The sequence below is a fragment of the Pleuronectes platessa genome, chromosome 1, assembly GCF_947347685.1.
Source record: "Pleuronectes platessa chromosome 1, fPlePla1.1, whole genome shotgun sequence".
NCBI lineage: Eukaryota > Metazoa > Chordata > Actinopteri > Pleuronectiformes > Pleuronectidae > Pleuronectes > Pleuronectes platessa.
Genome location: NC_070626.1, coordinates 8,902,789 through 8,925,421, shown reverse-complemented (window position 1 = coordinate 8,925,421; position 22,633 = coordinate 8,902,789). Strand labels below are relative to the sequence as shown.

The 22,633-nt window shown below is 40.9% G+C and overlaps 1 protein-coding gene across 1 annotated transcript in view; it reads right to left on the bottom strand.

Annotated features, from left to right (window-relative positions):
- LOC128441500 (collagen and calcium-binding EGF domain-containing protein 1) overlaps positions 1–22,290 on the bottom strand; it is a 32,715-nt gene extending 10,425 nt beyond the window's left edge. The window contains exons 1-2 of the mRNA XM_053423771.1: positions 21,673–22,290; positions 19,655–19,735 (exon numbers count right to left, since the gene is read on the bottom strand). Coding sequence (XP_053279746.1) covers positions 19,655–19,735; positions 21,673–21,785 — 194 coding nt within the window. The 5' untranslated portion in view covers positions 21,786–22,290. The remainder of the gene's footprint in view (positions 1–19,654; positions 19,736–21,672) is intronic.
- Between the last annotated feature and the right edge of the window lie 343 nt (positions 22,291–22,633).

Here is a 22,633-nt window from a genome sequence, read left to right as displayed (position 1 = left end):
GGATCACACACAACCCCAGTCTGCTGCTGCAGCTGCTTCCAAAATCAGCACAGAGGCACTGGGAGGAAACGCAGAGATGGTGTCCAGAGGCAGGCCTGGGCCTGGATCGCCTTACACTGAAGATTATATTCTTAAGCAAGGGGTCTCAATCCAGAGGGGGAATGCTCACTCTTAAGGTTCCCCATTCAGTGTGTCTGGGATTTATTTGTGCATTTGCAGGCAGGAATAAGAAGATGGGATAACCCCACCAACCCCCAATACATCCTCAGTCCTCAACCTAGACAGTGCTCCTCCAGTGAACAGGGCAAAGCATGGATGATGCATTATACTGCAGGCACTCTGCATTATGAATCCAGCTCACATTACATATCTACACTCTAGAAATGAAAGCACTTAGTAGAACCATAGAGGGTTCTTTAGCTTGTCCCCATCTGGGTACCCTTTTTGGTTCCCAGTATAACCTTATTATTAAGGTTTGATCGGGAACCCTTTCAAATGGTTCTAACAACAACCCATCACAAAGGTTTACACCGACAAGCAACTGTGAAAGGTTCCGCCCAGAACCGCCTGTGTGAGGTTTTAAAGATAACCCTTTCAGGATGTAATGGTTCCACCAAGAACCTTCCTTGGGGTTTCTATCAAGAACCGTTCCACCTTATAGGGTTTTCATGTCACATCTACCCAAGGCATGAAATTATGGGAATGATGTCAAATATGACAGAACCCAAGTTCAACTGATTGACAGTAGGGATTCCAGATACTGTACATATAAATTTAAAACTTCTCAAACATGGGTAAATCTTGAATATTCAAGTTCAGAGTGTTACAACCCCTATGATTTTGACAATTCGTTTTTTTTAAAGGTTCCTTTAAAAGCAAATAGTTGTGGATTGAAGTACTCTTTGGGTTAGGTCTCTTGTCAAATCCCTCTTTTTCGGTGCATCGTCTTCACAGCAAAAATGTTGGATGATGGGAGGGGGTGAAGAGGGAGGAAATACCACAAGTAAGAAATGAGGGAGGACACTGAAAGGAGGAAGAGGAGAATGGTTTGAAGACAGGGATGAAGGTTGCTGTCAGCTCAGACTGTTTCCTCTTGGGCATCTCTGGTAAGAGGAACACAGGAAGTGAAGCCTGGTGGGGGTCAATGGCCTATTGACACGCCAAGACAGGAGAGTGGCCATGTGTGCGTGTACGTTCCGTCATTTTGATGGATGCTTCTCACTGAAGTGGCTTATACATGTTACAACTACAGCATGCTGCATTCATCAACCATGCTGTAATTGATTTATTTGCTCTGCAGAGCTCACAGTTGAAAGCAGTTTAGAGAAACATGGCTGGTCGTGTTGTATATGATGGTGTGATGATGGATTAGACCGAAACACATTAGTTTGATGAATCCAACACTAAAACTTTGCTATAACACATGTTAATTTATTGCATATTTTCTTATGGGAGTAAGCCCGGTTATTTCTGATGTTGAATTTATTGCTGCTGCTTGAACTAGAGGGAGTTTTATACAGTTTTTCATAAGGCGTTCTATCCATTCACCGTTTGTGTTTCTTTTTTAATCCTCAGTGAAAGTCTATTCATAAACAAGTTAAACGAATTATTACCTTCCAACCATTTCTCCCACAATACTACCAAGAAACACAACACATTCCTACTTTGACCTGTATCAAAATATCCTAAATTAACAACAATCCACAGAAAACCAATCAGCTTCCCTCGAAAAGCTGCGAAAGTGCAGTGTACAGCCATATGATAAACCCTTCTGGTGTTGCCGTGCAATAGCGTTAATGTGTGTGTTCGTTTTAACTTGTGTGAGTATACATATGTAAAGGTGTTAGTGTGGCGAGTGTGAGCACCTCCCCTCTGTTTATTTGCTCAGCTATATCCCACTTCCAGGTCTCAGGCCTCAGGGGAAACATCAGAGCTCTGGTCTAACAGAGAAAGCTTTGACTGGGAACACAGGAGGTCTGAACCACTTCCACCAGAACACAGGCTGACCTGAACCCTTCCTCCGCCTCCTCCATGTTATGCCTCACCTCTCGCCTCGTCTTTCCATTACTTCTCCTACCATTCTCTCGTTCTGATCGCCTCTTTGAAAACACCCTTTAACCTTGGATCCCTTGGGGGGGGGATTTTGTTTTGTAAAACCAAATCAAGTTATCTTAAGGTTTAAAGGTATAGTTTAGTATTATAGGTGATTCATCATTTGCTGTCTTGCAGAGAGTTACATTTTAATGAATTTATGGTTACTGGAGCCAGGTGGTGATTAGCTTAGCTTAGCATAAAGACTGAAAACATTAGGAAAGAGTAACCCTGAAAAATCTTATCACATCAATTTGTGGGTTATATTTCTAGCTGTTAATTTGTCAAAAAACAATCCAGCGTTATAACTCAAATTTGTATTTCACTTATTTAGAATATCCCTTTTTTCTATGATTATAAGGACTTTTTAAAGATCACTAAAGGAGTAGTTAAATATTTTGGGAAATACGCTAATCTCAAAAGGAGCTAGAAAATCGCTTACCTCCACCAAGACTAAGTAGTGTTAATTACCTCCATATTCCAATTTGTCCTGCCACGGTTTCATGATGAACCGATTTTTTATTTTACACTTTTCATAATTACATAAGAGATCTCTAATTTGGCCATGTGATCGTTCATGACCAAAGGTAGAACCTGTTCCATTTTATAGAACATCAGAATAAATGGGCAGAAGCAGGAATTTAGTTTCACTTTCTTTACAGTGTTTTGCACAGAATGACCGTTGCTTGAGAGAGAAAACTGCATTGGATGCCATTGACTAGTACCTTGAAACTAAGGTTTGACAGTCTGCATTAATGATAAAAACATTACGGACAATGGCCCCTCAGCAAAATTTCATGGAAATCAGCTCAGCAGAGTTTGTGTTATCCTGCACAGACTAAAACAAAAAAAATAATCCTATTGGCAGATTATATGACAAACAACAGTCTCCATCCATCACTTTTGTGTAGCATTCTGGAGAAAGTCCAAGATTCCAGGTAGAGTTTGTTAGATTAGTAAGTGGTACCAGATCTGTCAACCATATGATAACACGACTTCAGTCCCAGAACAAAGCAGAAAAACATCCTGACTGCTCTTCCTCTAAAAAGCTGGTGGAACCTTACAAATGTAAACCTTAAAATAAGATGAATAACAAGCAAAACAAGTGAAATCATCTCATTGGAATGGTTGTTTGAGGAGTGAGAGTGAGACCAGGCCTCTTTCTTCCTGCTCGTCCAGGAAACCTCAGACACCACAGACCAGATTTCCATCTAAACTTGATGATGGAGGATGATGCAGCATCTCACCACATCACCGTGACATTTTGTAAATGATCCTGCCTCGTTTCGTCAGGCACGATTTCCCGGTAAAAGCTAAGCAGAGTTTAATGAACCAGAGGCGAAAGCTGCAATTTCACACTTTTAAGTACTATTGTTTCAGGTCAAAGTGTTCTGCAGCTATGGGACTGGAACTTGAATGTTTACTGCTGTCTGTGTTTTACTTGCTTTGAGGAGATTCTGATGATTTTGTGATGCTGTGTGCGTGCGTGTGTGTGTGTTTGTGTTTCTCTGTGTGTGTCTCTGTCTGACAGAGTCTCTCCCAGTGGTCTCTGGCCTCTGTGACCTGTCTCGGCTCAGTGTCACTGCAGGAATGTGGCATCTCTGACCCTCTGAGCTGCTTTCTGTGACAGGCACACACGTGTTTTCCTCTTTTTGCAGAGATCTGGAGATTTAGTATCATACATGACACATACAAATCTGTTTACATAATCATGAACAACCTAACGAGAAAACACATTAACCTCATGATTATTGTTATCTATTAATTAGTATTGATCTTTCGGGTCAGCAAAACTCGTTGGCAGATGTTTTCAGAGGCATTGTTTTGTCTAGGACCAGATGTTAGGGTCCTCTGCTTATATTGTGACGATAGCTGCAACATCACTATTTACCACACCAATCTGCAACATCTGTATAACTGCTTTCAGACATACACTGAACGCTGAAGGACATTTTCGGAGGGGCCGAATGTGAGAACGAAAATGTCTGATTGAGTTGCTCTGGCGAAGATGTCAACTTGGAAAGACAACGAGATTCGAGGGGTTTTGGTGATAAGGATAATCGCCAGTGTTGTTACACTGCTGTGCTCTTCATGTGTCAGAGGCAACCACCAGATCATTTCCAGATTCCATTGTCTGGACATTATTTAGAGTTAATGTCTGCAAAAGGACGTGCGTGTAACACAGAAAAACACTTGGAAAATGATATTTACATGTAATGCAAATGAAACACACCAAACTGGATGAATTGAGCAAGAGACAGTGACGGATGGTCCGATGTGGCGATAAGGAAACAGAGGGGAGGCCAAAGAGGGACTGAAGTGTGACGGGTAAGTGCCAGATAACAGTGAGTGAAAGCAGCTAAGCCGTGAGTTCAAGCTAACGACAGATCCCTCATAATGACGCGTCTGGTTAAGTTTTCATGCCAGACAGGAAGGCTGTTTCAAGACAAAGAAGGTCTTCCAAGTCTTCGTAATGGCTCCGGGAGTGCCTTGATGTCGGAAAATCCTGGAGGTGAGACATTCATAACTGTTTTCAGTTGTGGAGCCCCAGCTGTTACACTGCGCACACTTCCTCCATATTCTCCGTTTTCAGTTTTGCAACATGAGCCAATGCTTCATAAAGGCAAACACATACGTCTCGCCGGGCTCGTCGACTTTAAACAAGGGCGCAACAACGATGTCGTTCCGGTCTGTTATCAATTGGCCAGTGATTTGTTTTGTTGAGGTATTAACAGTGACAGAGCAGCCATAAAAAAAGGCGCTGGAAAAAAAAGCTCCCACTAATCTATCGCAGACTTTATGCAAAAAAAACAGCCATTGTGTTTGTCCAGAGGGCCGTTCAGGTGCACGCTAATCAGTAAAAGGTGGAAGATGATGACTGGAATTTTTTTGGGGAGGTCCGTCTCTGCTCTATACTGCTCTACGAAGACAATTATACATCCATTAAACGCAGGAAGCGAAGGACTCATAAAGTCCTCTCTGAGAAAATGAAGATGGGGACAGCGGTAAGTGCTTCTCAGTGTAATGAAAGAGCAGAACGAGCGGTATAGCTTTGCTGAAAGAATCTTGTGGCTGATCCAGTGTGAGAAAAATGAACAGGTTACTGTTCCCACAGCTTGAGCTTTGTTGATCACCATCCAAAGTACACAGAGGGAAATCGCTGCGGGGAGAAAAGAGAGCGATAGTTTGAACAGGACGCCCGAGAGGACTCCTGGGTGCAATGCAAACAATCCACGAGCTGAGCACGTTCATTTCGAATGTGCTGAACTTAAAGTGCGAGTTGACTATTAGTTTCTCCCTTGGCGACATTTCTGAGATCTCACTGAGCATTTTATGATCCCAGCTCGTGAGCTGGAGGTGAAAAATGACTTTATCCACCGTGTTAATGACGAGGACTGAGCTGAAGACAGAGCTGTCAGTAAGTCAGCTAAATCCTTAGATGATAAACAGAAGAATGCAGGCAGTGCACATGTGAGTTTAAAAAACACAGGCACCAGGCATCTAAAAAGTGAAGAAAGTTTAGCAAGCTTAACACACACACACGCACACACCCGATTGCCTGTCCTTTCCTTTTTAGGACTTCACATTGAAATCGAATTATTGGTGACAGCCTATAGTCTAAACCTCATCCATAGCCTTAACCATGAGTAATTCATTCCTAACCTTTATCCATCGAATAATTCACATCTCGCCCTTAACCAGGACTTCAGAGATGAAGTTTTGCCACATGAGGACGAGGCTTTGGTCCCTCTGAGGTCTACTGTTTCTGATGAATTCAGATTTTATTCTGGAAAAGGTTCTAATGAGGAAACAAAAACAAGAACACACTTAGATACCCTTAATTACCTGAGAGTTGACATAGACTAACTTCCTGGGGACCTACACTTATCTGAACCTAACATTGGCTTATGCAATGACATTACGTTAAAAGTTGTTCCATAAGGAGTAATACCTAGACCACACACAAATAAATAAATAAATACAAACACACACTAACAGGAATAAGGATGATGTCGGCCATGTGCACCTGTGTTTGCGTGCACACAAAGACAGACACACATTAAAGTATCACAGGTTGTGCTATTTAGTCCAGACATCTACAAAACATTAACATATACACGTGGACACTTTCACAAACATATTCCCATACTACTCATAAACACGTGTCCAAACACACGACACACACAGTGACGGAGGCATCTGGTCCTTGTTATCCATTTCAGAGCAAAGTCAAATCACCTCCTATTCTTTAGACAGAGGTTTCTTACTGTTTCACCTAAACCTAATTTCTCTGTTTTCTGTTTGATTATTTCTGTATTTTACACCCACACCGAGTCAAATATGAAGTCAAGCGGGTTTACAAGCAACAGATTTGTCAGGAGGGGAGACAGGGCATTTATGGACTGTGAGAGACGATGAAATTCACGCAACACGTGGATAAAACTGCACATTTTCATTCATAGTCAGAAAAACTGAAACCTTGTTCTTGCAGCAGGATTGTTTTTCCAGCAACAGCACCGTTACAATAGCTTGTTTTATGGCTCGTAAGAGGGGGACCACCGACTGCAGATCCCAGCAGGCCCTGATTGTCCAGCTCGGCAGTGAACGAGCTACGCAAACACAACCTACAGAACATGTGGACACGCATACGCCTGCCTCTCATCACCTGCTATAGAAAACAGCCCTCTGTGTCCTCAGCCAGATACAGATGAACAGCTCTTCAGCCATGTGATACGTTCTGCCTGTTTCCCACTTCCTAACTGCATCTGTCTGTTACACACATCTGTCCACTGCATGAAAGCGACTCTGCTAACAATCCCACAGTGTCATGCTCTTCCTGTAGATCTGAAAATAACATGTGTGGATTAATACAAATACATGCAATCTCAATTTACCGCACAATGTAGTGTAGATACTTAGTGTATATTACAAAGAGAGTCGTGAGTAATTTTTGATATATCCTTGGTAAAATGGAGACATTAATGATACCCTATTAATGATAGGTTTCTTACCATGACAAGTCTAAATAGCTGCAATGGAAAATGGCCTATCATAGATCTGCCTTCTGGGTAATGTAGTTTTACATTACCCATGTACTTATCAAAGTGGGACGCCAATTAAAGTAGAGTGGGTGAACAAAAGAACTCATCAGTTTCTCTAATTTCCCCTTCCTGCTTTTTTTATAGACCTTCACATGGTTTTCCAGGCAAACCCCCCGCTGAGAGCAGCACTCAGCCAGGGAGCAGCTTTATTTCGTTTGGATCAAATAAAATACCTCCATTTCCAACTGCGCCCCCACTGCCCCGCCTCACTTTATTTCCTTGCCACCTTCCTGCTGTTCTCCCTGCTGTGAATATTTTTGTATTTTTTTTTTATTATATTTTTGTTTTAATCTCCCTATGCTGTTTGTTAATGGCCCAGGAGCTTCCATGTGCTAACTAAAAGATGGGTGATTATGCAACAAAGTAAATCAGATGGAATAACATTTACTTTCTTCAAACTGCTCAGTCTTTTTGTGCTTATGAGAGATAAAATATCAAAGAATAGAGGGGAGGACAAGAAAGACACCTGCTGGGTAAAAAAAATTATAAATAGTTTCTGGTAGAGGATCCTATTCTTAAATTCCAAAGTTTTAGTCGCCAACAATTCATGAGATGTCACAACCCTTTTCTAAACAGATACACAGTACTTCAACATGAGCCATGTCCCAATTCAGGGGCTGCCGCCTTTGGAGGATGCAGTGCTAAACTCAAAATGAAATAGTTTAGTCTACTCTATGGAGGACTTTTGGGATTGGTATCCCCAGCTTGTAGTGACCTTACTGTTGACATTAAGCAACAGAGCTATTTTATTTTTTTTATGTGTAACGTTAGCGGTTTGGCTGAGTTTAACTTTGATACTAAAGCATCGGACATCTCGTTACCTCCTGGTGCCAATACCTCGTTGTTATGGAACATCTCCAAGGCCAATAAACCTGGGATAGGTTGGAGCCTCTGTTTCTCTGGGATGAAAGTACACATTTGTCAGTCGCATTTGAAGGAGCCTTCGAAATGGGACGGTATAGTTTTGCCGCTGTGATGCAATCTCTGTTTGAATGCAGCCTCCAAAGGATGCAGACCTTACCTATTCTAGAAACATAGATAACACAAATGTAAAAGTACAGTAAAGCTGTGATAAATGAGGAGCATAGAAATTAAAGAACAAAGAATATAATGTGATTATTGTTAATGTAAAAATATAGAAAAAGAAAAACTGAGGTTTTAGAGGTTATTTAAAAGCTGCTACAGAGTTCACTCTAGTCTGAGACATTATCAATCTTGTGTCTCATCTGCATCACCCCACAGCGCCTAGTGTTTGAGGAACTGTCAAAAGTATGTATCAACTTTGCTTATGGAGTCAAATCTGAACTGGCCAGTGCCAACTGTATTCTGGATTGAAGACTGAGTTAACAGAGTTATTCTTTCATCCGTGTCTCCTGCAGCTCCCTCAGTTTCTAATTTTCTGTGTTGCAAGTGTCAGATTACTCTCAAAGATTAATGCGTCTGCACTTTGCTGGTCTTGAATTCCTGAAATAACTGTTATGCATGCTTTGTGTCGAGTAAATGAGTAATTCGCTGGTGAGTGCATTAACAGCAGACATGGTGTTTGTGGTTCACCCCTATACAGCAGTTTACCATGTTGTGTCTTTCGTATTTCTATGGGATGATGTCTCTGGCTTTCATCTTTGTATCTATGCTTTCCATCTGTGTGCTGTGTCACCCTCAGGGACTGTCAGCATTCTCTTAGCTGGATAACTTCACTTTATTTCCAACTTTCTGGATTTTTCCTCTTCTCTGATCTGAACAAGGTTTTTGGCTCTTTTCTCTGCAAACTTTTGTTTGGCCTGTATTACCTTCTTTTACACTGACTAATGTGCAATTTTATGAAGCTTGAACAACAATTTTGAGGCTTGGCTGAGAGCGTAATAATGTGTATATGTGTGAGTGTGTGGGGCAAAGTTTAGCAGCTTTGAAAGTACGTACAAAGAATATGTAAGATCTAGATATAAGGTAGGAACCAAGTGTACTGCCATAACTCCAGAAGGAAACAAAGGAGATGAGAGGAAATTTAACAATCTGATATACTCCGGCTTTATCTGTGGTCCTGCACTGAAGGTGTCAATGAGCAAAGTTCACATGCACACATTCATCACATACCTGGATCCCAGCTAACAGCTGTCAGTGAGTTAATGAGTCATCAAACCAGTCAATCAGTCCGTTTGTTCATTCATTAAAATGGTCAATCATGTAGTGTGTGAGGGATTGAAGCCATGGTGTCATTCACCTTGAAGCCAGACTCTCTGTCTCCCAGCTGAGTGTTATTGTAGAGGTTTAACTGCTGAGAGTCTACACATCCTCATCTCTCAGGGGGACCATGACGCGAGAAACGATCCCCTGTGGTCTCTTCCTTCTGTCCCATCCCTGGGCACCACTTTCCCAGGGGGAGGGATAAACAGGTCATGTAATGGCTGCTGGTGCTCAGCTCAAATCAAGACTGACACTAATGTTTCATGTCATTCAGATTTATTTTGCCCTGAAACAACCTGACACGATCACACATGATTACTTATGACAAGGATAAGGACAGGATCAATTTCTCAACACTGACCTTGTTGACCTTATCTGGATAACACAGCGCTGTCAAAGTTCACTTCAAAAAACATTTAACGTGTAAGAACCATGTTTATTCCACTCGACCTGACCTCAACCCTCAGCATTAATACTCAGGCTACTAGACAGAGGCCTGGCTTCTGTCTCTGCAGAGCTAAATACAGAGGCTCAAGAAAACAAGAGAGGAGGAGGAAGCTGTGGAGTGGAGGTGGAGATGGTGTGCAGGCCCGCATCTGAGTCAGTCTCAGTAATGACCACTTTAAATGTTTCTGGGTGACATACGGGGCAAGTTTGGTTTGGGTGAGTCGGTTGGTGGAGGGGTTTGTGAAGGATTCTACAACACTCACAAGGTAATTTACAGTTATTCCTCATCCTTTCCGACCAAACAGCAAAACCAGAATAACACTCAGTAGAGCACATACCTTCGTCAAGGCCCAACAGGCCCTTTAAAATCAATCAAGCTGCACCAAATCTTTCACACACGTAGATATCAGTTTCCTGACTGTGCCTGATTTCTTTTCACCAAGATCCATGAATTATTCTCAGAGAAAACATTGAAAACCTTAAAAATTATTAGGAAAGTGCATAAAATTATTGGATCTGGAATAAAATTGCATAGCTTCTCGCTGACTCTTAACACATCCCCAAGCATTTTTTATAATCTTCATGTACAAACCTAACCTAAGTAACACAATTATTCTGAACTTTTGTTTGGCAAAATATTCTAAACCTGCTATAATCATGCACAGTGGCATGACCTTCAAAATTGCTGGTAACCCTCTCCAGGTCTTTATGTCCGTGACAGAACACGATTACATGTGCTGTCATGGTCTGTGTCATCAGTTCGTGCTTTATTGGAAGAAAGGGAGTGACAACAAATGGGTAACCTTCAGTAACCCCTCTGAGGAAGTCCGAGTGCATGAAACACAAAACAAAGACCAGAGCTGTGGACCACTAACTCAACCCAGCAGAGACCCACACTGTGGTTCACTTGGTGGAACAAACAGATCCCATCTGTTCAGTTAACAACTCAAACCAGCCACGATTTCAGGTCCCTGAGTCAAGACCACAACAATGTTCATAGGCTAAAAGCAACCAAATGCAAGACTGATATTTATATGATCTTTACAGAGTTATGGCTACGCATGTTAAACAAGAAGGATGATACTAGTGAAGTATCTGTTCTCAACCTGCCGGTTTGGAATGGGCTGTTTGCTTGGCCTGTGGTAAAAGTTGCACTGTTTTTTCAAAGTTTGTTAATTTTGAACATACCAAGAGTGAAAATTGCACCAAATTCCACATTGCAATTCCTTTGGCCCTTAACAATTCACATTGTAAGTCTGAAACCAGTAAGATGAACAGTTCTCTAGATATACAGTACGTTACACATACAGGCAGAGATTTCTAGAATCATTAGACAGATAGCATACCTCAGAATCACATTGTCATTTTGTTAATCACTTCCTCTTTTAAGTGCCATGTTTTTCAAATAGATTTTTTACATTTCAATAAAAGGGAATAATTATTCCAGATAATTGTTCCTTGTGTTTGGTTGAAGTTGTTGGGGACAACAGGTGGGAACCAGATTTTATCCTCAGGGATCAGCTTTAGTTGATTTTAAATGAGCTACAATTAAGCTCACAAATGATGTGAAGATTTTTTCATTTTTTTTTCATTCCTGAGGCGACTGAATGAGTATTCAGACCACATACAGACAATACATACTGCAGATAGACACAAACAAAATTATCCACATCCAGCAGAGCAGCACAGACAAACAAGAGTAAGAACCACATAGAAGATTTTTAAGCTTGATGGTTTTAGCTAAAAGCCAAAATAAACAGGTCAACATGTACAAAATGACATGCTAATGGGTTACAGGCATAATGTTCACAATCATTTGCTAATTAGCATTAAACACAAAGCATATGGGAATGTAATTCGTTCTGCAAGTATTTGGTCATAAACCAAAGAATTGGAAGAAACAAATTTGGCACAAGGGTGTCAGGAGAGAAAAGATACCAAAGATACAACAGTTCATCCTGTGGGTCACATCACTGTGTGTAGACATGTCCAAAAGATGTCAAAACATTCCACTCAAAACAACATATGTAAACCTCATTAGGTTTTGTGGTATGAGAACCATTACTCTCTTCAGTGAATACTGTCGTACCAATCTTCAGTGGACGAATATACATGGGAAGAGAAGTTACATTTTGGCCTGATGGTGGCGCTAAAGGAAAATTCAGTGCATTATCCTCTGGGAACCATAAATTAAATACCAAATTTCATGGTGGTCAATCAGATACCTGCTGAATAATAGGAGCAGAGTTGTTGCCAATCCACAGGCCAACACTGTCGTCCCAGTAGAGCCACGCTACTACTGTGACTGAACACAACTTGGATGGATTGCTACTTAGTGTATTTTCAGGATACATGTGTATCGATTTAAAGTACGAAAATCAAAAAGGAAACCCCAGTTCAAACTGCATTTGTTCAAAGGAAAGAGGAAATTAATGCAATAAATCTGCACTGAACACAATACACATGTAAGAGGCATGTGAATGCCAGGTGTGAAGAGGCCTTCCTGCCTGACCACCAGTCAGCATGTGATCACACGTCTGCAGAGTTAAAGCCTACATGAGTAGTATAATGAGTCAAGACAGGAGGTGGTTGTAGTTATAATCTAAGGTTGACTGAAACCAAACACATACATTGTTAAAGGTTGCATTATGTCTTTGACCAGCGGGGCTCTTTTGTACTGTTACAGTTGTTGGTCATAATACACAGCATGTATGGGGAAGAGTTTAATGTATATATTTATATGTTTTTTTTCCTATCTTTATTAAAGAGAATGGTCTTTCAGTGTGAGGGCTGGACTATTTTCTGTCTGATTTCAAATTCAGATTTGGCAATGCTTTCACTCAAAGGTGAAATCAATAAGGCCAGCTCTCCAACCTGAAAGACCAAACTCCTGAATAAAGATAGGGGGAAAAAAACATGGCCTCCATGCCAACTATAAAGTGTTGGCTACTATCAATTGAAGGCAAAATGTAAATCGTTAGATCTGTCGATGTGGACAGCTGGTGAACGAGAATCTCTGGAAGTTTTCTCAGGCTAATAAATCAGCAGATATGGAGCCAACGGTGAAGTAATATCAGAGACTCCCACAAAGATGCTTCTGAGACAAGAACTCTGTCAAAATGACCAAAGCATGTTTGATTCGGCCTTGACATATTCGTGCAAAGTCCAGAAACACTGATTGTAAGCATTCATATTATTGTCTCCCTCTAAAATGTATAGCCCTGTTTTCATCCAACCACTGCTCTGCTCTTTGTTGTACTGGAGGTGTGTGTTTGTGATTTTTAAATATGAAATGGAAGGGTGCAGCCCAGAAGTTGGACACATGACCCCACTTTCCCTGTCTTATCATTTGTTCATAATCTTGTGAAGGCAAACTGACTGGACCAGCACAGAGAGAAGACTCCTATGAACACAAATGTCTGCAGCACACTCAGTTAGGGATGATGTTACACAATAAGTCAGCCGGATGTCACGTGACAGAGTATTACATGGAGTGTTACAGAAATCTGGATTTCATCAGTGCAGAGCAGCAGATTGGAAATGACTTGGATGTAACCCCTGGTAAACATTAGGTGTAAAATCAGATACGTCTCCTTTGATGGGGAATTACATTGAAAAAAATAAATGTGAGGATAGAGAGTAGAAGAGAAGCAAACAGGTAAAGGGCTAGATCAGCAGACACTTGACAAAGGATAAGCTCATTAGCAGATAGCTACATATGGTGACATTTAGTTACTTTTCAAGCAGAGTGTAATTACTTTCCAATAAAATCAGCTGTTTACATGAGAGTTTCACAATAGTTCTTCACTACATTCTCAATTTCACAAACCCATATCGGTCCAGCCATGGGTTTTGAATTTGTGGTAGATAGATTGATTGATGCTCTCACGTTTTCTGCTATGTGTTTACAGTTTACAGTAATTACCTCGACATAGAGGTTTCTATTGGTTGTGGTGGAGTCTGTCAGTCCTGCATTCAGATTCCCTGCCTCAGCATGTGGGATTCACTGGAAACGATTCAGTGTGTAATCCAGTCCAATTTTATGTCAGTGATAATAGCCTCACTGTTCAGTGTTTACTCTTGTCACATTGTGTCAAGTCGTATTAAGTTTCTGTTAATGTAAACTGAACATCCTACTGCTGCTGCTTCATATTAAATTCGTATGTCGAAGTTCAACAGTGTTTTGACATTTGGGTTACATACCATCATTAAGATTTCAAAGCAGTAATACATAGCATTTGGTTTTTACACCAGAATATTTAAAATATTTAATGGAGGTGTGAGAATAACTAAAAATCAGCTTGACCATGAACACTGAGGACTGGTTTCAGTGAGCACTGCTGTTCAGTGATACCATTAAGAAACCAGAACAGTCAGTGGGTTCCAGTGTGGCTGTGCTGCTGCTAAATGTTTGCATGTGATGTATGCCTTTCATTGGTTGAGTGTGAATTACAGTTATCAGCTAGAGCCATAGCCATTTCTAAGTTCAGTCTCTCAAACAATGAATATATTCTCTGCAATATCAACCACTTGTGTTCACTCCATCACTCTGCCAGCAGACACCACTAATATACCCTGACCACTGCCTCTGTAGAAATAGATCAGCTTGGATCATTGGGCACAAACCAGAACCTTAAGCCAATCGAGTGAAAGGTTTGTTCCTAGATTACTGGAGCCCACAGGTCCTGTCAGACTCTACAGCTGAGAGTGTTTAGAGGCCTAAGAAAGGATCAGAAAATCCACTGCTCTAACTTCCTGCACAGACAATACAGAGACATTTCATACTGATGCATAAATAAACATGCAAGCTCACGCACACACATCACACAGATACTCGATACAAGCTATGTATATTTTGCTTGGCACGGACTGAAATCCGACCTCCAGCAAAGACAGAATAAGAAACACAAAACAAGCAAAACAATAGAAATTGCGCTGATTCAACGTCATCATTGTGAGAGCCACAGCAGAGGGGGTGGGAGACCTGCGGCTCGCCGGGCCTGTGTTTAGATGGTGAGATCAGCAAAAGGTTTACGTCTGCACAACGCCCCCAAAACCATCTGAGACAGACACACAATCATGTTGCAGGCATTTAACAAACAACTCTTCTCCACCAAAAAGCATTTTGATTTGAGCATGAAAAGACATTGGGAAGATCAGCAAAGACAAAAGCGACTGAGGGCAAGAAGTGAAGAGAGTTAAGAGTCGTAGTGCGCTGGCAACAGGTTTGGGGAATCTGGATTCATTTCTAAACGGCAGTTTCTACTTTGACAAAGTCAACATCATTAGAAATTCAGTATATATATCATCTATAATAGGATTGCTAGGCTTTTCTATAAAAGGATCACTTTCCTGGAATTTCACAGAGAAAAGCAACTTCAATGTTAAGTGTTACAATAATTTAAGAACCATCATTTGCTTCAGTGTTTTCATTGCAACTGAACCCACTTTCTTTGGGAAGGTGTGAACTTTTCCAAATCGTTAAAATGCCACATTCAATCAAAACTCTATAGATATATGCAGGGTATTTCTTTTCCCAGATTATTTGAATATGAGAACATAGTGCCAGGTGCAGAAATAAGAGAAGATAATCAGTTATTATTGGAAAATGCAGCCTGTCGACATGGCAGCCCTGTGGTTAGAGCGACCAGTTCTGGGTCAACTACAGTTTACGAACTTCAATTGTCCAATCCAAATTTAGCAGCCATAATGGCAGTCATCTTAACCCTTGGATTTCTTCACATGTAGCAAAAACAACACTACATATGTCGGGAGGATGGTGTTTTTTTAATCTCTCCTCCAAAACCATAATCAAATCACTTGTTAACCTGTCAGGTTAAGAAGCTTTTATACCTTAATGTTACCTCTACGGCCAAGGACCACATCCACTGTGTGGATGCAACCCACTGATGCAGTCAGTGTTATTGACAACTGGAAGTACTGTTCATTGCTTTATTCTATTCAGCCCCAGTGTACAAGTACATTGCTTTATTATCTGACCTACCACCGGAGCGGATACTTTTACCTCTTTCATAAAATACTTGAAATGAGATACGTAGTTCTTCTTGAAATAGTGCTTTCAACCGATTCAGCTTCAGCCTAATTAGATGGTTGGCCGCATGTGATCAAATTTGACAGAGATCATTGCTGGAGCAACTAAAACTATTGTACACCAACTAGAAATGAGAAGCCTGTTTTATTTACATCTGCATGAAATTGAGGACCCATTGCTTAAAAAAGCACATTTCCTGTTGTCCTGAGGGTCAACGTTTGCATGCGCAGCTAAGAGTCAACAGTGATAACAGACCTCATCAGGCGCCACACTTGCTAGAGTGTCAAGAACTAAATAAAAAAAGGGAAATGGGAAAATCGTTGTGAAAGAAGAAGAGAAAAAAGAAAAAGGGAAAATGGAGCAGAGAAAAGGAAATATAAAATATAGGCTCTTTGTCATAGATGCAGCTATATGATGCAAAAAACTAAATATTTGCTAATAAGAGACCTGGTCAGTCATTGTTATGACCTCACTCTACTAACAATGGCTCAGTTTGAGACTGACACATATGAGAAAGGACACCAAGACAATGGAAGTGCCATTAAAAAAAGCAAAACAATAATCAAACTCAAATCACAACAAAATCAAGAAACCAAATGGGTTGGAGATGTCAACCAAAAGGAACAAAGAGGGGAAAACACTGAGCCAGCCACACATTGGCCCATGGCACACAGCTCATCCTCCTCAATAACCTAAAGAAAGGTCTGGACTGCTGAAGACCTCCAGCCCTCACTAGTCCTCTTCAATGCAGTCTCCTACATGGGCCTGCTTTTCATCAAGACACATTAATTATTCTCTGGGAAATCAATAAAAATGTTTAAAAAAAGCACTATGTTAGAAACAAAGGGCATTAAAGTGTAGGCAGGCTCAAACGAAAACAGTCATAAACACCAGCTAAACTCACATCGTTGAGAGCTCGATGTTCAGTGATCTGAAGTATCAAATCCTATGGTTTCTTTATGTTTGAATATAAAGTTAATACTTTAAACAATACAGATAACACCATCTCATAGTCTTTGTATATATACATATAGATTTATATTAGCTTTGATTAATGTATTCCTGAGGGTTTTTGAGGTTTGATGAATAGCTATAGTATACATTGAAACCATAGTACGCTACTCGTTGGTCTGTCCCAAATGTTTGCATTTTGGAATCTGGATAATGTTCCACCCAGATGAACATTAGCTGCCAGATTTATAACTGGTCTGGTATAAAATCAACATACAAAGTTGGCTTATAAATTAGTGGTCTGGTGGTTTGCATGAACATGGCGGCCTGGGATTGAGTAAAATTCCCTGCCAGTATTAATCTTTCAGTCCGCTGTTGACAGACAGGATGAATTATCAAGAAAACCTAGAACAACATGGTCAGTAAGAATCCAATCCAGTTAACTATGTAAGCATTATTCTTCGATAGGCCTTAGGGCAACCTGTTTAAAAAATACACATCAATCCTTATAAATGACAACTTTCAACTAGTTCAAATGAAAAAATGCGATGGCCTCTTCAACGTGCTCCTCTCTGACTTGAATGTAATATTCACGTACATATCGACATATTAGATCAATCTGTTTTTCCCTGTAGTTAAATGCAAACACTCTAACTGATCCAGATCTTTGCTTAACCACCTTGAGAAACATGTAAAAGGAAAATACCCATCTCCTCGAGCACCGCACATCTCTTATATAGCCAGAAATTCAACAAGACACAGAGCCTGTTCCAGTCTAACTTTGAAGGTAAACAGATCAGATGGTCTGGCCTCACACCAGACCTGGTGAATCATGTATTAAAGGATCTTCTCATGACAAAAAACAACTCCAGGCCAGGCAAGTTTGGATTATAAAGAAAGTTATGTCAAAATGAGGGATTTACGTGGAATTTCTCCTGTTGTGTGTGATGTATCTCCGGCTCAAAGTCTTACAGCCTGCCATCGCATCTGCATCGGATCCATCACTTACCTTTAACATATGTTGACCTCCACAAGCTCATATGATATAATGGAGTAGCGATATGATACACCCCTTGAGACTGTTAATGTTTCAAAGAAGAGCAAGAAGAAACCAATTTCTTCAAGTAATATGTCACACCTTTCAAACCCTGGCCCCAGATTCCCTTTTTAAGGCTCATTTAGGCTCATGGTCAGATATGGACTTTGAGAATTGGTAAGAAACTAGAGGCGTCATTACGATGTAACTTAGTTAACAATGCAGATCATTTGCCTCTTTATAAAAGTTGTTTTTTATACCTTCAAATTATAATGGTGTACCGTCTAGGAACAACCTGTTTTGAGCCAGAGCTAGCAGCTAGAGACAGCTAGCTGCCATGCTCAATACGGACATCCCGGTAGTGCCACCAAAGAAACTGAAGTTTGCTTTGACTTGTGCTTTTCTGCTCGATGATGGGCAGTGTAACTGAAGACAAAAGCCAAGTAAACTTATTTTGAAATTAGCCAAACAATTCACTCTGATTTGATACACTTGCTCAAGCATCGATAACTGTGTCAGCTACTTGCTGCTTAAGCTTGTTACCTTGTGAGCTACTGTTCTACTCTGATTCTCGGCAAACACCCCGAAAAACCTTTTCAGTCGATGTGGTTCTTTGTCTTCTGAGGTCCCCTGTTTAATCTCTGTCGGCTTGTTAAAAAACGCACCCGTGTAGAGCTGTGTGCATCAGAAGGCTCGGAAAGCAACTTGTAATTACGACAATGAAGTCGGATCCCACCTGTAGGGGAAGCCCGAGTGTAGCCGAGAGAGAATCTCGCATTGTGTAGCTTTAAGAGGTAAATTATCTCAACCTCCTCCACCATCGACATGTTTGTTACTATCAGACAATCACAATTTATGCTCTGTTGCCCTCTAGTGGATTTGTAGATAAGCATTGGAACTATGGGTAGTGATGTTTCCATGGTTTGAAATGGACCTATTTCTTTTCAAACAGACGGCAGCATGAATTAACCTTTAGATTTTCTACTCTCTAATGTCTGTAAATGTATATATGAACACAATTCTCTGTGAGCCTATAGTTAAAACAGCCTTGCTGCTGATAATCACTTCTGGAAATGACTATAAACAGTCCGATGTCCATAGCTTCCCCTGGATGGATGCAATGGAATAAAAATAACTGATCACATCCTCTCCTGTCAGACTACTTCTACTTTTTAGGTTACGATGCAGGCCTGTCTCCCTGGGGGGGGGACTCCTTCCCTCAACGTTTGAGCTCTGGTCCCAAGCTGAGAAAGTTCAAGTTCAAGTTTTGTTTCACTGTCACAGAGCCAGGCTGGTTGGATTCAGTTCAGCACAGATGGAAACTGCAGTCCAAGGGAAAGTTATAAGTCTTCATAAAAGTGACCATGCTGCACACTACAAAGGGAGGTTAGAATAAATGGTTCTACAATGAATGTGTCTTTGGCCATGTTCAGACTGTGGTTTGGTTATTAAAAAAGAGTTAGCAATAAAAGATAAGGGGAAAAGGGGGGAGTAGCTGCTGTGGGTGGACAAATTATGGTGGTTATACCAAGTGCATCTTCCCTCTATGAATAATGGTTCACAGAAAATTACTATTTTCTCTATGAAGAGGATATTTCAGTTTCCCAGAGTGGGATTTACAGTGTGGAGTTCTGGAAATGACTTTGCGGGGTGGTTAAGTGGTTAAAGAAATCTTCCCATAATCCCAGAATGTTTCAGGTTAAATTCTCCTCAGTATCAAATTGTAAATACATACATAAAGTACAGTGACTGTGGATTCAATCAGTGGCTCAAGGAGAGCTAGTGTCCTACCTGAAACAAGTGCTGTTCTTCCCTCCTGCTCTGACACAGGGATACTCCACAGTCAGGATCTTACTCTCTGGACACTCCGCTCTGAGAAAACAAAGACACACGGAAACAGATGTAATTGATCTGCTCTTTTACACAGTTGCTACACAGTTTGCCTCCAACTGGAAGGGGACAGAGTGAGATGGGGAATGACACTGAACAGAGGTCGTGGGCTGGCGGCTCATGGTCGGCACGTTAACCTCTAATCCAGCAGGGCTCCCCCCCTGCTCGTAGTTTAAACACTTTCACCTGGTGGGTGATGAGTGCCTCATGAAGATTAACACCAAAAGTGGTTTGACCTAAATGTCCCTGGACATTGCAAAATATTATATATACATAGTGTTATAGTGGAGCCCTGCTGATACTGCAGTTGTCAGGCCAATATCGACATTGATAGAGAAATGAAAGATCATAGCCCATTGATGAAATAAAATGTTCGCAACATCCTTCACAATCTGTTCAATATTTTTAAACGTACAATATATAACTTTGGCCTTGACAATAACAAATGATGTTGAAGCAGTGTGTGATCATGGGAGTGGTCTTCACCACCACTGCTCAGGCAACAGCTTGTGCTGGTATTGGCTTTAGCCATTTAAAAAAGTCACACGGTCCTTGAGTAGTATACATGGTATAGGTAATCGATGGCTCTTCACCATGATGATAGATTTCCCTATTTAATACTTTATAATTTAATATCAGGATATGGGTTTTATTGAACAGTTTTTTAGACCCAGCAAGAAATGTAATGGCGTATCTTGGCCTCTGTCAAATTGTGACATGCATTGATCCCTATTTTGTGACATTTTATGGCCAAATTGTTAATCAATTCATGAGGAAATTAACAGATACCTCAAATAATTGTTAAAGACAATAACAGTTAGAATTAAGATTTATTACAGGTAAAGAATCGGGATGAAATTGGTCGGGGCTCAAACTGGTTAGGCTTATAATGTAGCACAAAGAAAATGAGGAAAACTAGAAGTGATTTATTGATCTAGCTGAAGAACTTATGTCATACAGATTTCAAGATGTAAACCCAGCTAACAACATACAAGCTCCTCATATGATTTGCGTTACAGTGCAGTGGTAGCCTACACATTTGTTTCAACTAAACCATGTCCAGGCTCTTGAAGATATTAACTTCTGTATGGTTGTATTTGACTGGGGGCATCAGTGGATGATTTCATCCCACCGCAACAAAACCCAGTGAGTTTAAACTGAAGCTCTACAAAAATAAACCTGATGTGGCTCCTTGTAATTGGAAAAGCCGAAAAAGAATAACTATAGGAATAAAAAAATGATAGGCTACTGTTGGTTTATTATCTGAGGTTTAAGCTGCTGCTCAGCAGTTTGCACCTCAGTGGTTCCTCGGTATATTGGGCGCATGTGCTGCTCCCCTGACAACCCCTGACACTGACCTCCTCTCTCCAGGCACGTTGATAGCGTCTGTCATGTTGTGTCTGAGCATAAGCAACATTTGGCTCTGCTCAGCGACTCAAACCATTTGGAGTCCCCCTGTTGCCTTTTTGCATTTCCTTGAAGATCACATTAGATTAGACGCGCACCAGAGGTTCATCTAGGGGTCTCCTCTTTGACAGTCAGCTCACAGTGTATCGTAGAAAAAGCAGGGTCCAATTAAACACAGACTAAACTCTATTATGGATTTTGGCACCATGCGTAAATCAGACAGAGAAGTCCTTGTTTAGGGTTTAAATAAACAGTAGAAACCAACTTTGCGATGTGAGTGAGGAGCAGGTTTACATAGTTTTACTGTCACTTTAATATTATATTCACAAGTAAACCAATTCAATTATTGTGACGAAATACCTACACATGGATGTAACTTCTGAAGCGTTTTGTTGAGAGTTGTGCGTCATGATTAAAAAAAAAGACATTATCCCTGGATCAGTTTGCCCTGATATTACAGCTCATTCACAAATACCACAGATATATTTTAGTATCCACTTATCAGGACTCACCTCGATGTGTCCACTGCGAGCGTCGTCCTGATAGAGCTGGCACCGGACTCCCACAGGAAAACCACACAGATTGCGCCAAACGGTAAAAGAGTCGCACCATAAAGCTGACCCATGTCCCCTTCTGCGCTCCGGGACAGGCGATCTGCTCAAGTTAAAAAACGCCCTCACATCAACAGGACGCCTCTGTTTTCAGCTGTCATTGACCCAAGAAGGTGGTGGCACCGAATCCTCAGAAATCCTCGTCAAGTGTCCCGCGGAGTTGATGCTCGTGGAGCCTGTGTGGACAGTGAGAGCTGCGCTGCGCATCCGGAGCCCAACTTTACGCACTGAGGCAGGGGCAGACCCCTTGGAGAGCTACTGAGGGGTTTACGGCTCAGTTTGTTACCGCTCACTAATCCCTCTGGATTTGCATTCCAGCTTCCAAAGAAGAGACCGCAACTGAGTAGACAGCCTCGCTGCCCAATGCTGTGATGACGTATAACAACATGCCTAATCCAACATAATAATAAAAACAACAACAGCCATAATAATAATAATAAACTCAATCCCAGGATCACCACCGAGCTCTTATGATATGTTGAAAGTCAAAAACACTTTTCTAACTTCAGTTTCATAACATGAGCTGGAAAGAATTCGGGAACTGGGGAGGTAGGGGGCTGCAACATGTAATAAATTAAGGTAATTATATTCAAGTTGGGAATAAAAAAAACTTCAGTTCCAAAAGTAGAAGGAATGCAGTGTCCCTGGAGTGCAATCACAGCGACAAATGGGAAAACACAACAACAAATTACAAAACACAGCAAATGAACAACTACAAAACACAACAAATGGAGAAAAAAAACTGTCATTAGCCAAATATGACTGATTTAACTAAGGTATCTACTGTTTTGAATGCACTGCCCCTATAAATATATACCTTTGGTACCAGGCTGCGTACTGAGCTGATTAATCCTAAATCACA